Source organism: Salvelinus namaycush, chromosome 8 (assembly GCF_016432855.1).
Source record: "Salvelinus namaycush isolate Seneca chromosome 8, SaNama_1.0, whole genome shotgun sequence".
Classification (NCBI taxonomy): domain Eukaryota; kingdom Metazoa; phylum Chordata; class Actinopteri; order Salmoniformes; family Salmonidae; genus Salvelinus; species Salvelinus namaycush.
In genome coordinates, this window is record NC_052314.1 from 8,549,269 (window position 1) to 8,565,150 (window position 15,882).

General features: G+C 42.8%; 1 protein-coding gene across 3 annotated transcripts in view; it reads right to left on the reverse strand.

Moving 5' to 3' along the window:
* The window catches only part of LOC120052368 (MOB kinase activator 2-like), a 110,477-nt gene that overhangs the window by 59,288 nt on the left and 35,307 nt on the right, over positions 1-15,882 (reverse strand). The window contains exon 1 of one of the 3 annotated variants that reach the window (XM_038999227.1): positions 12,936-13,079. The exons of 1 other annotated variant lie outside the window; for it this stretch is intronic. In XM_038999227.1, the coding sequence (XP_038855155.1) occupies positions 12,936-12,973 (38 nt within the window). In that variant the 5' untranslated portion in view covers positions 12,974-13,079. Of the gene's footprint in view, positions 1-9,042; positions 9,445-12,935; positions 13,080-15,882 lie in introns of those variants that run through there. One more of the 3 variants, XM_038999226.1, reaches the window with a different exon arrangement.

Consider the following 15,882-nt stretch of genomic DNA (forward strand, 5'->3'; position numbering starts at 1 on the left):
TGAGTAATTAGCTATTTGACGTTGGTGTCTGTAAATATTATGGCTGCTTACGGTGCAATTTCTGATTGTAGCTGAAATGTAAACTATGGTTTATACCTGAAATATGCAAATTTTTCGAACAAAACATATGCTATACAATAAATATGTTATCAGACTGTCATCTGATGAATTTGTTTCTTGGTTAGTGGCTATTTATATCTTTATTTGGTCGAATTTGTGATAGCTAGTGATGGAGTAAGAAAAGTGGTGTCTTTTGCTAACGTGGTTAGCTAATAGATTTACATATTTTGTCTTCCCTGTAAAACATTTTAAAAATCGGACATGTTGGCTTGATTCACAAGATGTGTACCTTTCATATGCTGTATTGGACTTGTTAATGTGTGAAAGTTAAATATTTAAAAAAAATATATTTTGAATTTCGCGCCCTGCACTTGAGCTGGATGTTGTCATAGGTGTACCGGTGTCGGGCTGCAGCCATAACAGGTTAAATACACATGGTTGATGATATTACTAGTTTATCTAGCGTGTCCTGCGTTGCATATAATCGATGCGGTGCCTGTTAACCTCTAACACCTCCCAAACCCGGATCCGGGAGCACCCCCATCAGTAGAAAAGCTACTAGCATAGCCTAGCATAGCGTCACAAGTAAATACTAGCATCTAAATATCATTAAATCACAAGTCCAAGACACCAGATGAAAGATACACATCTTGTGAATCCAGCCATCATTTCTGATTTTTAAAATGTTTTACAGGGAAGACACAATATGTAAATCTATTAGCTAACCACGTTAGCAAAAGACACCACTTTTTTTACTCCACCAGTTTTTTACTCCATCAGTAGCTATCACAAATTCGACCAAATAAAGATATAAATAGCCACTAACCAAGAAACAACTTCATCAGATGACAGTCTGATAACATATTTATTGTATAGCATATGTTTTGTTAGAAAAATGTGCATATTTCAGGTATAAATCATAGTTTACCATTGCAGCCACCATCACAACTCTCACCAAAGCGACTAGAATAACTACAGAGAGCAACGTGTATTACCTAATTACTCATCATAAAACATTTCTTAAAAATACACAGCGTACAGCAATTGAAAGACACAGATCTTGTGAATCCAGACAATATTTCAGATTTTCTAAGTGTTTTACAGCGAAAACACAATATAGCGTTATATTAGCATACCACAATAGCAAACATCACAACAGCATTGATTCAAGCCAAACATAGCGATTACGTATAAACCACCAAAAAATATTAATTTTTTCACTAACCTTCTCAGAATTCTTCAGATGACAGTCCTATAACATCATATTACACAATGCATATAGAGTTTGTTCGAAAATGTGCATATTTAGCGGCACAAATCGTGGTTATACAATGAGAAAAGTAGCCAAGCTGCAAAGAAAATGTCAGGAGAAATCTTGGGAAAGGCACCTATTCTAATCGAAAACTATTCATAAACTTGACTAAAAAATACAAGTTGGACAGCAAATGAAAGATAAATTAGTTCTTAATGCAATCGCTGGGTTAGATTTTTTAAATTAACGTTACTGCGCAATACAGCGTGCGCTTAAGCGAGACCGCCCCATAATTCATGGCGGAATTATTATTTAACATTTGTCAACATAAGTACGAATTAACAGCATAAAGACTGCTTACTATTAGCTGAGCTTCCATCAGAATCTTGGGCAAGGTGTCCTTTCTCCAGAACAATCGTCTTTGGGTTGAAAGATGTCCTCTTGTCCGGTCGAAATAGCCGCTAATGTTAGCCACCAACTGGAGAGGTGTCCACCTCGTGAAAGCGCATGACAAAGAAATCCCAGAAAATCGCAATAAACTGCTATAAGTCGGTTTAAATTAACTACCTTATGATGTCTTTAACACCTATAACGAATAAAAACATGACCGGAGATATAGAACTACTAAAACGAAAGCGTTTGCAGGACGCCATTGTGATGTCTTCTTGCGCCAGGCGCACCGTTGAAAAGGACGGTACTTCCGTTCCACGGTCTTATATAAGGTCCCAGATTGCGCAATCCACTCCATTCAAATTCTCCCCGCTTACTGACATCTAGAGGAAGACGTATGCAGTGCATGTAGCCCGATGGCTTACATGGGGACTTATAAACTGACCTCAGAACAGGGACCTCGATTTCTGAAATCTCACTCCCTGACAGGAAATGTGCTGCAGAATGAGTTCTGTTTCACTCAGAGAAATAATTCAAACGGTTTTAGAAACTAGAGAGTGTTTTCTATCCAATAGTAATAATAATATGCATATTGTACGAGCAAGAATTGAGTACGAGGCAGTTTAATTTGGGAACTCATTTTTGCAAAGTCGAAATGGCGCCCCCATAGGCTCAAGAAGTTAATTTCTCATCGAATCACAGCCTAATTCACCATACGGGTGATGATTTAGCACTGTCGTTGCACCAAACCTAACCATAAACATCAATGCCTTTCTTTAAAATCAATACACAAGTATATATTTTTAAACCTGCATATTTAGTTAATATTGCCTGCTAACATGAATTTCTTATAATTAGGGAAATTGTGTCACTTCTCTTGCGTTCCGTGCAAGCAGTCAGGGTATATGCAGCAGTTTGGGCCGCCTGGCTCGTTGCGAACTGTGTGAAGTCCATAATTAATTTGCCAGAATTGTACATAATTATGACAGAACATTGAAGGTTGTACAATGTAACAGCAATATTTAGACTTAGGGATGCCACCCGTTAGATAAAATACAGAACTGTTCCGTATTTCACTGAAAGAATAAACATTTTGTTTTCGAAATGATAGTTTCCGGATTCGACCATATTAATGACCAAAGGCTCGTATTTCTGTGTGTTATGTTATAATTAAGTCTATGATTTGATATAGCAGTCTGACTGAGCGGTGATAGGCAGAAGCAGGCTCGTAAGCATTCATTCAAGCAGCACTTTCGTGCGTTTGCCAGCAGCTCTTCCCTGTGCTTCAAGCATTAAGCTGTTAATGACTTCAAGCCTATCAACTCCCGAGATTAGGCTGGTGTAACCGATGTGAAATGGCTAGCTAGTTAGCGGGGTGCGCGCTAATAGCGTTTCAAATCGGTGACGTCACTCGCTCTGAGACTTGGAGTAGTTGTTCCCCTTGCTCTACAAGGCTACAATGATGCTTCGAGGGTGGCTGTTGTCGATGTGTTCCTGGTTCGAGCCCAGGTAGGAGCGAGGAGAGGGATGGAAGCTATACTGTTACACTGGCAATACTAAAGTGCCTATAAGAACATCCAATAGTCAAAGGTATAAGAAATACAAATGGTAGAGAGAGAAATAGTCCTATAATAACTACAACCTAAAACTTCTTACCTGGGAATATTGAAGACTCATGTTAAAAGGAACCACCAGCTTTCATATGTTCTCATGTTCTGAGCAAGGAACTTAAATGTTAGCTTTTTTACATGGCACCTTTGCACTTTTACTTTCTTCTCCAACACTTTGTTTTTGCATTATTTAAACCAAATTGAACATGTTTCATTATTTATTTGAGGCTAAATTGATTTTATTTATGTATTATATTAAGTTAAAATAAGTGTTCATTCAATATTGTTGTAATTGTTATTATTACAAATAAAAATTAAAACATTTTTAATTAAAAAATATATATATTTTAATTTTAAATACATTATTTTATATATCATTTTTTTAAATTAAATCGGTCAATTAATCGGTGTCGGCTTTTTGGTTCTCCAATAATCGGTATCGGTGTTGAAAAATAATATTCGGTCGACCTCTACTTACAACACGTCAGACTGAGACCAGAGAGTTTATGGTGCTTCACGTGGGGCGAATCTCAATAGATTTTCTTGATTCTTACCTCCTTCTCAAAACCCATTGCCTTCCCCTGGTAAGAAGAGAGGACACGAGGAATCAAGGAAATGCAATTGAGATTCTCCCATGGAGGTCGCTCTGGAATCTTGACTCAACAGGAAGGGAAGGAGGAAATGGTTGACAATTGAAGCAGAGTCCTAGTCCCTTCCTCCACTCCTGTATTCTGCCTTCCATTCCTTCTGCAACAGGTTGAGGTACAGAGACTAGAACCTTCTCCAGTCTGCTGCACGGTCCCCAACCCACACCCCAGGCCCTTGGCCAGACAGGGTGTGTGTGTCTGTGCATCATGGTCCATTAAAGCCTATGGTGCAGTCAGTCTCCCATCAGCAATTATAGGAAAATAACCATGCCATTATTCAGCCTAACGGTGGACTTTTTCAAACACTTATATACAAGTTAGCAAAAAAAACAACATTTTCACTTGTGTCGAGGCTTGCCAAGCCAAATTGAGCTCTATTTGAGTGACAGACAGGGTTTTGGGCCAGGAGATATACAGTATGGAGGAGTGAGGTGGTTTAGGCCAGTGTACCCACAACAGCACACATTTTTACTGTAACCCTGGACAAGCACACCTGATTCAACTTGTCAACTAATCACACATCTCATTGAGGCTTGGTTTCTCCAGGGCTATAATGAAACAGGTGTATTGTTGGGGGTAATGGAGGACCAGGTTTGGGAAACACTGGTTTAGGAAAACACAGCCCTTGTTGAGCTCCCAGTCTCAGCACTGTAGAATGGGCCAGGCCTGACAAAGATTTCAAATATCTAATAATATTTAACCTTTATTTAACTAGGCAAGTCAGTTAAGAACAAATTCTTATTTACAATGACGGCCTACCGACGAACAGTGGGTTAACTGCCTTGTTCAGGGGCAGAACGACAGATCTTTACTTTGTCAGCTCGGGATTCGATTCAGCAACATTTCACTTACTGGCCCAACGCTCAAACCACAAGGCTACCTGCCTAATGACAGCCACATGGCACAAACACACATACCCACCCACCCACCCTCTCAGGGACCATTGTTCTGGTGTCTAGCGCCTCAGGTCCTGAATGTTCCGAGCTGTAGTCACTAGTCACCCTCTGCGGCATCAACACAGTGACAGGACAACACCACATTTCCGCATCGCCCCCAAAAACACAGACACCCAAATCCTGAGAAGCGAAAACATCTTATAAAACAGCATTCATTGCATCTTTATCTCATGTTTTATTACAGTCTGCCTCTCCCCCTCTCTACAACCTTAGAGAGGAGATGACTGTTAGGTCTGGAAATTGCCAGGGACTTCACGATACCATATTATTATGATACTTAGGAGCAGATATAATATGTATTGCAATGTTCACAGTTCTTCATGTATTGCGATTTGATACTGGGATGTCATTGCGATTCGATACTGGGATGTCATTGCGATTCGATACTGGGATGTCATTGCGATTCGATACTGGGATGTCATTGCGATTCGATACTGGGATGTCATTGCGATTCGATACTGGGATGTCATTGCGATTCGATACTGGGATGTCATTGCGATTCGATACTGGGATGTCATTGCGATTTTATGTTGCAAACATATTGCTCACTATACGTCTGCTCCAGAGAGACAGAGCATGAAGAAAAAGTTCTTTAAACATGTTGGCTTTAAAAATGACTTTAAATAAATAATGATATTGGGATATGTAACTATCGATCCCCCCCCCATCACTAATGACTGTCCTGCTCTTGACCTCCAGCTGGATAACACACACACACACACAGCTCAAGTCTTAGGAGAAAACAGACAGAGGAACCGCTGGGCTAAGCTCCAAACCGGGTAGGTGTCAGATACAGATAGGCCTACATATGAATGAACCGTGGTGTATAGGGCTGAGGGCTAATTGAATTGTACCGTTTCCTCTGTATTAGGTTAGCCTGCCCTCCAATCACACTGATCCAGTGTTATATCAGTCATGTGAGGAGGGCCCAGGTTAATGAGTGTGTGTGTGTGTGTGTTTAGGTCAAACAGGGCATCTACCATCATACAGACCTACAGCCAAGGCGAAGGTTAAAATAGAATCTGACTACTCTTCTCCGTGGAGCCGTGTCTGTCCAATACAGCAAAAACATGCTTCAGTTTACTTGCTGCTTATGACATATCCCTTCTCAATCTATCCTCTCTGTCTCACCCTTACAGTGATCATCTGGCGAGCACCTGTTTAAAACCCAGACTGACAGGAAGCTAATCTGTGTGAGAGAGAGGGGCAAACCACAGGACCTACAACACATGGTTCAAACAAGCAGGAAAATCATCATGACGCAGGATGAAAATGTAAGACAGAGTGAAACTTTTGTGGTCAGAGCAGAAAGCAGAGCACACAATGCTACTTTAGTTTTCAGCTATTTCTGTCCGAGAGTTGGGATTGGACTGTGGCTGAAGTCAACAAGGACCTTGTCCATGTGGGTGTTTCCAAAACCAACACTCATCAATCAAACCGACGACAACACCAAACCCCCTGATTGGCTGACAGAGGTGCCAAGGTAGACAGGAAGTAGTGCCAGAAATAGAACTGATCGGTCACCCAATTAGGCGCCAGCGCAGGAGCCAAGTCCCACCTCAGGACTAGTGATAATTGCCCTGTAAAGAAAAACTACAGTTTCTGGAACTGGGCCGTGCTTTCACAAAGCTACTGTGTGTTTTACCTATAGACGTACGCACACACAGTCATGTGTTTGGACACACATGTGAACAGAAACACAAAGGGCAGGCTGTTCTTCACGCTAGCTAGGTGGAGGGAGCAAATGTAAACAGAGTTCTGAATGGCACAGAGAGGGTCTGATGGTCGAATCCGATTCACAAGTGTCAGTGTGTTAGGTCTGGGCGGTGTCCTCCCGGGTGGCGCAGTGGTCTAGGGCACTGCATCGCAGTGCTAGCTGCGCCACCAGAGTCTCTGGGTTCGCGCCCAGGCTGGGCTGGGTTCGCGCCCAGGCTCTGTTGCAGCCGGCCGCAACCGGGAGGTCCGTGGGGCGACGCACAATTGGCATAGCGTCGTCCGGGTTAGGGAGGGTTTGGCCGGTAGGGGTTTCCTTGTCTCAGTATGTAAAATGTAATAAAATGTATGCACTCCACTGTAAGTCGCTCTGGATAAGAGCGTCTGCTAAATGACTAAAATGTAAATGTATACCATATTTGACTATATACCGATACTGATGCACTGACCGGGTTGGGTTTTGACTTTACCTTGTATAACGGCATTTCAATGTTTGGTTTGTTAAATGTGTTACCCACTCTGCCGTGTGAAATAATTTACGTGTTTTTATAGTTTACTCCGTGCTCTACTTCTATCCTCTGTCTCCCACTCTCTTTCCACACGCGCCAAGCCCCGACACTCAGTTGTTGTGCAACCACGAGTCACAGCATCCATCTGTAGTGACAATCTGCATGGTCAATGCTGCAGGTTTTGGTGACAACGATGAAATATAAATCTATGAGCGTTATAGAATTCCTGTTTGCAAACTGCTAGTTTTTCCTTTTCTTAGCAAGTTGTGGCTAAAATAAATAGATTTAGCCGCTAATGCTAATCGTTAGTTAATAACCGGCTTGCCAGCTAGCTAAATGTACTTCGAGCAAACGTGGCTAGCTAGCTAATACAGCCTGATAAGTGCTGGTTTAGACCTATATCAGCATTTGTGCAACGGTAGATTTTAAATAAAAGTGGAATAAGCAAAACATGAATATTTTAGCTACATCATAGCTACAGTAAGATAAAACATGTAATGTAACATTAATTAAGGTCCACTGGGAAACATTGACCAAAACTTTGGTTCCTACCTTGCCACAATAACCCCTCCTGAATTTTTCATTCGTTGTTGTGTCAAACACTATATTCAAAGTGCCCACTTTATTCCATCTTTTGGTTTAAGTTTCATTGAACAGTATACAACAATCAGAATGGACAAAGCCCCAAGCATTTCGCTACACTCGCATTAACATCTGCTAACCATGTGTATGTGACAAAATACATTTGATTTGATTAAAAACACTTAGAATGTATGTGGTGCCTCCCTAGGGTCAAGTATATTTATAACTTTTATTATTCAAAAACCTAAAATACTGTCATAAATGCGGAAAAATATTTTGGCAATATCGTTCAGCCATAGTGTGCATGTGTTTGCGACAGTTTGGTCCTCACCATTACACCCTCCATAATGAGCTGATGTTTATATATACAGCCGTAGTGCAGCTAAAGCGAGTCCTACAACCACATATAAGAGGGGGGCTCTTCCACCCAGTCTGCCAGATCTAACTCACTCATCTGGTAGCATGATAGGTCAACAACACTCTCTGAACCCTCAAGAGCAGGCAGGAGTAGTGTAAAGTTGCTCCTAGACGCTGCTACAAGGTCTGTTGTATGTTTTCTCCCGAATGGTTCAGGTTGTGATTTAGAGAAGCTGAGCTGATACCAGATCTGTGTCCAAAACTGAACGTGGCCCAGGTAACCATACTATGCTTACTAATCTAGCTAACATGGCTCAAGTAACCATGCTAACTAAGCTAGCTAAGTAAATAACTTTTTCCCTCCCACAACTAGGACCCCTTTAACTGTATGAGAAGGTCAAAGTCTAGCGAGCAGACTACCTCACTGCTCTGCTGTACCAAACAGAAAGGTCTTGGGAAGGAACACAGTGACTGTGTGTACAAACAAACAGACAGAGACCATCCGACCGGCCAGCAGGGCAGTGGACGGGGGGGTTGGGCTGGCTACATGCCATTCATCCTCTAACCAGCCTTAAACCTGGGCATACCTCAGTCTCTGGCCCAGTGCCATTCCTCCTCTAACCAGCCTTGACTCCTAACTCAAGGAGGCTAAATCACTACATGGCTCTGGCTCTGTACCATTCTGCCACAACTAGCTTGCTCCCTTCTCCTCGGTCTGACTAAAGCCAAATCTGTGCCGCTACGTCGTCTCCTTCAAACCACACCGCAGAATCAGAGAAACACAAAGCTACAGAGCAGTTTCAACCACAGAGGGGCAGGCAGAGGGAGGACAAGACCAAAATTAAAACAAAAAGTTACAGCGACACAACCAGGAATAACAAACAGCGAGAGAGAGGGAAAGCAATACAGAAAGTGAGCGCAAGATAGAGAGATAAAGGGGTGAGCAGAGCAAGAGTAGCTAATTACCTATAGAAGAAGCAGTCACAGCAGACCAGGACCCCCATCCAGCTGGTATTAGAGACAGTGGCAGGTCTGTGAGGATCCCACCCAGGTCTTTCACTCTTCCCTCTCTCCTTCTACAGGTGAAGGGGGGGCTCTATCTGAGCACACAGCTCCAGCATAGCACCTCCCGTTTTCTCTCTCTCACACACACCGCGGTAGCTGGCTGCTCACAAACTGCGTCCCCACACACACACACACACACTCTTAGCGGTCCAATCAGCAAACAGGCCACCACTGATGAATGTCCGCAGCACCTTACAGACAACCTCTTACAGCAACTTGGAGCCCATTCGAAGTGTCTTCCTCTCTCTTTCTCACTAGAACTACTGCTGTCTGCCTCTTTCCTTCCCTCTCCATCCCTCGCTCCCTCTTTCTCTGGCTGGCTCCCACTTCAAAGGCGGGAAGATTAGCTTGGCAAACAGACTCGCATAAACAAACTGCTGACTGCTGGGTAGGACAGGGCGGACTGCGGGAGAGACAGAGTAAGAGAGAGAGGCACACAGGAAGGCTCTGGGCTCTAGCAAAAATCTCTGCCATCTGTATATCCCAAACAAGGAGTAAACACACTTGACCACACACACCCAAAACAAATTGGCTGATTTGAGATTGGCTGGTTATTGAGTGATTCACCTCTGTTTGCTGGCCCATAGCCTGTAGTGAAAAACAGAACCTGCAAACAAAGCCTGCCTGTTGAAACTGGGAGATGGTGCCAGGTGTGTTGCAAAAGAATAGCTAATAGCAAAAGAACAGAGGGACCAGAACAACTTGGACACACAAACGTTCACTTGTCATTCTTCCACATAGGGCGGATTACAATATGCTAGGCTCTGGTCCATGGCCCGTGATGTGAACAGGCAAAAGCGGTGAGGAAGGAGCGCCCTTCTCAAATGGAACAGTAATCTGTGCTGCTCAGTCATGTTGTCAACAAGGCAGCACGTATCGTCCAGAAACAAACATCTCTTTTCCATAAAATATGTTACAATTTTCAAGCTTTTCATTGAAAAGGCAGATAAAGCATTACCAAAAGTGATCACTTTTGCATGTGAAAACACAGAATCCTACTCATTACTCCACAAACTTAATTACTTCACTTTGAGCCGACTTTGACGTGGGCTTTGAACGTGGCACCTCGCTCACACCTGGAAGGCAGCCCGGTTCCAAAACGAACGCAATTAACTTTCACCTGGTGCAAAACAGTGCTACCTGGGCCAGATTAATCTAATCCCCTCATTGATGCATAGGCAGAAAGTAGGAGTGGCTAGAACACCCCCCCCAAGATTGCAGCCAATCACAGAAGAGCTCTGTGACAGTCAGTACAGGCATACAAGATGAAGGACACTCCACTTCTAGCTCACCCTTTCCTTCTTTCACTCTCTCATTATTTCTCTGACTTTTTCCATCTCTCTCCTGTCCTCTCCCTCCAAACTGCAGTGCCCCATTAGGTGAGTGTGAAAAGTGTGTGTGTGTATAGAGTGAGACAGAGATTCACCTTCATAAGGCCATATTGGTTTAGAAGTAGCCCTGGAGTTGTGTTGTGATTTAGTTACCAACTCGTTAAAAGGCCCAACGACAAGGTGACACTAATCTCTTCCTGACAGACAAACACGACCCAAGCAAGCCTTTCCAGCCGAAACGGTTTGTGCATAGATTATGACAACATTGTGACGTTTTGGTTCATTTTGGACTCCGGTAAGGTTTTTTCCGGCTGTTCGGGCACACATTTTTTCTCGAGTCAAGCCGAAGTCAGTAGCCGAAGTCTACGCCCCCTCGTCTGCGATTGTTCCACAGTAGGGATTCTTCAATGAAGTGCCTGTTGTCATTCAACGAGAAACAACTCATCCTTACGCACAACACTTCCCCACCCTTCCCTCCTCTGTGTTCCCCTCTTCCGCCTCTCTCTGTTCTGTTCTGTATCAGATGAAAGATGGGGATAGGTGCCGCAGTAGCACAGCAAAGCACTTTTACAGCCAATGATGTCATATCCCTCCCTCCTTTCTCCATCCCTAGCTGCCTGTCACCAAGGGCCTCTGCTGCTACTGCCTCGCTTTGAATTACACCTCCTACCTTCACACGCAAACACACTACCTGATTGAGGAGGTATACAATGTGCCCAAACACCCACCTTTCCGTTCTCTTTCCTTCTCTCTCTCGCTCCCTCTCTGACACGTACACACACACCCCTTGATTGAGGAGGCCGGCAGGGAGGGAGGGGATTGGTCATTAGTAGGGATTCTTAAATGAAATGTTTTCATTCAACGAGAAACAAAAACAAAACAAAAATCGGGAACACGCACATTTTTTTCATTGAGAAATACTGCACCAAACATGTGAAATTGCACGATTAAGATCTCCCCGGCAAAAACGTTGAATTTAATGACAGATTTGAGGTATCTTAGATTAACTCTGACTATTTTGAGGAAGTGTATACTGGCTACGGCGACTCAAAATGGACAAACAGTACTATTACAGCTTCTCATTTTTCAAGGTAAGGTCTTTTAAGGGAGTATGTGAGCACACTGGTTCAGCTAGCCGAACTGAAGCATTCTCTCCTCTGGGTCTGTGTGATACAGTGTGTGTGTGTGTGTGTGTGTGTGTGTGTGTGTGTGTGTGTGTGTGTGTGTGAGAGCAGTGGAAGGGCCTGTGGCTGATAACAAGGCCAGTGGGTAAAGGGTGCCAGGGGGAGATGGAAGGAAATTGCCATTACATCAACACTAATTTTCAACAATTAAAACTGAGAGCATGCGTGGGTATAAAACATGTATAATGTGTGTGTGGTATGCTTGTTAAACACGAGATAAAGTCAAAACACTCAAAAAGAGAAAGACAAGGAACTGGGCATAATAGTTACACGGGCCGGATTTAAGAATTTAAATTGCAGAAAGTCTGCTTGGTTTGGCGATGAGGAGGAAGACAAAGCACATATATTCATTAAACTTGTGAGTTGAAGATATACATAATGAATGATTTCCCAGGGAGAGGAGAGAGAGAGAGCTTGTGGGCTGGGGTTCTAATGGCCCTACTAGGCAGTGGGCAATCATGTCAACTGAAAGTGGGTGAGGAGACACCACACACCAAAGTTGCTAAGTGATGGCACCACAGGGGAGATATTTCTGTGGATATTTTTTAATCAAGGGGAAGGGGAGAGAGGGGAGAGGAAGGAGGGAAGAGGAGAGGAAGGAGGGAGGGGGAGAGAGATAATAAACAAAAGTGTAATAAACACTTGCTTTGGCAATGTAAACATGTTATCCATGCCAATAAAGCCCTTTGAATTTAATTGAATTGAGAAAGTGAGATGGAGGGGGAGGGAGGGATAAAGTGAGACCCCCCTAAAGCCTGATATTCAGGTTTATACACAGCTCAAACTGCGCGCCACCCAATACACGTCGGCATCACAATGGCAAAGGTCTGGGGCCAGAAAATGAGTTTAAGATTGACATCATCAAACCATTATTCGAACCTCAACCACGTCAAGTCTGCCTTTCACGAACTCTCAAATGTTTTAAACGCGTATTTTCATTGGCGTGGCAACCGATGCAATAAATAAATAGTCGTTTTAACCACGATCAGTGAGTTTTCAGTGAAACGGGTTGTGAGTGAGAGCAACTACTTCCATCAGCTGCATCCATACAGCGTGCGTATCATAACCACGTATCATAACCACGTTTTAATTCAACAATAGAAATACTAGAAGAGTCACAATCACGACACAAGCAACTGATCATACCGATGACATTAAAGTCACACAATAAACATTGATCAACTGCGTCTGGAAAACTTCACAATGCACTGTTTACGTATATATGTGTCGAATATAGAAAGAAGCCTAACCCGAGTAGTAAATGGATGAAGTCCCTTACCTATTCAATGTATAGGAGCCGTTCCGTTTAAACCTCATGCCGGACGATAGGAAGCGGATGAAGAAATCCAGAATTGATTACGTTCAGCTTTCGATGCACCTTGAAAACGCCCGTGTCTTTGACGGATGCAGACAAGAACAATAAGAACTGAGTTGTCGTGCAGACCACACTCTTCCTTTCCCCCTATATCTCTCGAGCCTTCCTTCCAAACCTCCGCCCCCTGTTCGGTTCCCCCAGCTTCCGCTGGGCTGGGTTAACAAGTCGGGGGCAATGATATCAAAACAAATGCTTCGATGCAACAAAAGAACGATAGCTCATCATTCAGACCGCTACAATTACATCAGTGAGGATGTCGGAAAATAATCCGAGCAATGATACCTCGTGTTTCTTTAGATATGATGCCCTACTTTGTGTCCTCAGTAGCCCGCTTAAGTAAATCAGACACTTTCTCATACACGTCACTGACTTAAATAAAATTACTTAAAGCTTCTCGATTGTAGTACAATCTACTAATGATATATCAATATCTAACATTACTCGCATGATTTGCATATTCCCAACTTGTGCCACAAAATATAGATTCCTTTGTCAATCAATGCACACTCAGAAATACATCACCATCTGCTTCCCAGTCATGAAAAATTATTAATAGTGGCTATTATTCATCCTTGCCCGACAGATCCACGGATAGGGGCGCAAGAAACATGTCATGATTCAAGTGCGTTTTATATGTTGCAGGCTATATTTTCCTCCTGTATGCTATAGGGAGAGGACAGAACACAGACTCCAAGTGAACACTTGTCAGCGTGTGGACTGTGAGACAGATTGGAGCTAAGAATAGACTAAGGAGCCATTAAAGCCTGCTAAATCCACAGCTTCAAGTGTGTGTGAGAGAGAGTCGGATTCCAGACCTAAAGACATAAGATAATAGGCCTACAGGTCCCTATGAGCAGTACTTGATAGCTAATATGGTCATTGCTCCACCTTGCCCAATGGTAAACTACCACCATCCATAACATTTCAGAGCTAAGACGTGTGTGGAGCAGAGGGGGCTGGTGGGAAGAGCTATAGGAGGACATGCTCATTGTAATGGCTGGAGTGGAATTAATGGAATGGAGTCAAACATGTGGTTTCCCTATATTCAACGTGTTTGATACCATTCCATTTATTCCATTCCAGCCATTACAATGAGCCTGTCCTCCTGAAGCTCCTCCCACCAGCCTCCTCTTGTGCAGAGTAAGGGCTAGGCCCAGTCTTCAGACTGAGCACGTGCTCAGTGAAATGAGGTGACAGTAATCAATAATCAGGGCTGCTCCTGACAACAACAAAAATCTTGGTTGACCAAAAGTCATGTGTTCTTTATATTTGCTACTGCTCGGCTAAAAAAAACATTGGTCGACCAACGGCCTATTGACCAAACAATCGACTGATTGGGGTCAGCCCTAGTAATCATATTACCTTGACATAGAAGGGACAATGGATGACATATACAGGTAACAGCCAAAATAAAGGAAACACTAGATAGTTTAGTGACCTAGATCGTTTGTGTGTATGTATTGATATGTAGGCTACGTGAGCCTTTAGTACATTTTTTTCATGTAGTTCTGTCCTTGAGTTGTTCTTGTTTATTAATGTTTTGTATTATGTCATGTTTCATGTTTTGTGTGGACCCCAGGAAAAATAGCTGCTGCTTTTGCAACAGCTAATGGGGATCCTAATTAAATACCAAATACTAAAGTAAATGAAGGATACAAAGTATACTGAAAGCAGGTGCTTCCACACAGGTGTGGTTCATGAGTTCATTAAGCAATTAAAACATCCCATCATGCTTAGCGTCATGTATACAAATGCCCAGTTGTCCATTATTTTGTCTACCATCGCTAGAAGAGGAGATCTCAGTGACTTTGAAAGAGGGGTTTTAAAATGAGCATGGGGGTTTAAAGGGTGTATGTGTTTCTCAGTCACCAGATCTCAACCCAATTGAACGATTATGGGACATTCTGGAGACTGAGAAAGCGTCCCTCCAATAGAGTTCCAGACACTTGTAGAATCTATGCCAAGGCACACTGAAGCTGTTCTGGCGGCTTGTGGTGACCCAACGCCCTATTAAGGGAAAGGGGGAAACCTAGTCAGTTGTACAACTGAATGCATTCAACTGAAATGTGTCTTCCGCATTTAAACCAACCAAGACAGGTCGCAATTGTAAATGAGAACGTGTTCTCAACTTGCCTACCTGGTTAAATAAAGGTAAAATAAAAAAATAAAAAAAGACAGCTAGTCTTACTGGAGTCAGACACATTACGAAAAAGACATTACAGACCAAAGACAATTTACATGTGTGTGTGCATCTATCAGTTACACATACATGTCAGTACATACACAACAAGTAGGTCACATGGGGGAGAGGTGTTGTGCTATGAGGTGTTGCTTTATTTTTATTAACCAGTTTTGCTGTTCACTTGCACTGATGGAAGATGGATGGAAGGGAGTTCCATGCACTAACGACTCTGTATAATACTGTACGTTTCCTTGAATTTGTTCTGGACCTGGGGACTGTGAAAAGACCCCTGGTGGCATGTCTGGTGGGGTAAGTGTGTGTCAGTCTTTCCTCAACTCTTAACCAAAAGAGACTGGCATGCATAGTACTAATATTAGCACAATGACTACAATGAAGAGCAAGACGTGCAGCTCTGTTCTAGGCCAGCTGCAACTTAACTAGGTCTTTCTTTGCAGCACTTGACCATATGACTGGGTGATAATAAAGAGAAGATAAAACTAGAGCCTGCAGGACTTGCTTTGTGGAGTGTGGTGTCAAAAAAGCTGAGCATCTCTTTATTACGGAGAGACCTCTCCCACAACCATTGAATCTATATGTTTTGACCATGGCCATTTACAATCTAATGTAACACTAAGTAATTTAATCTCCTCAACTTGTTCAACAGCCACA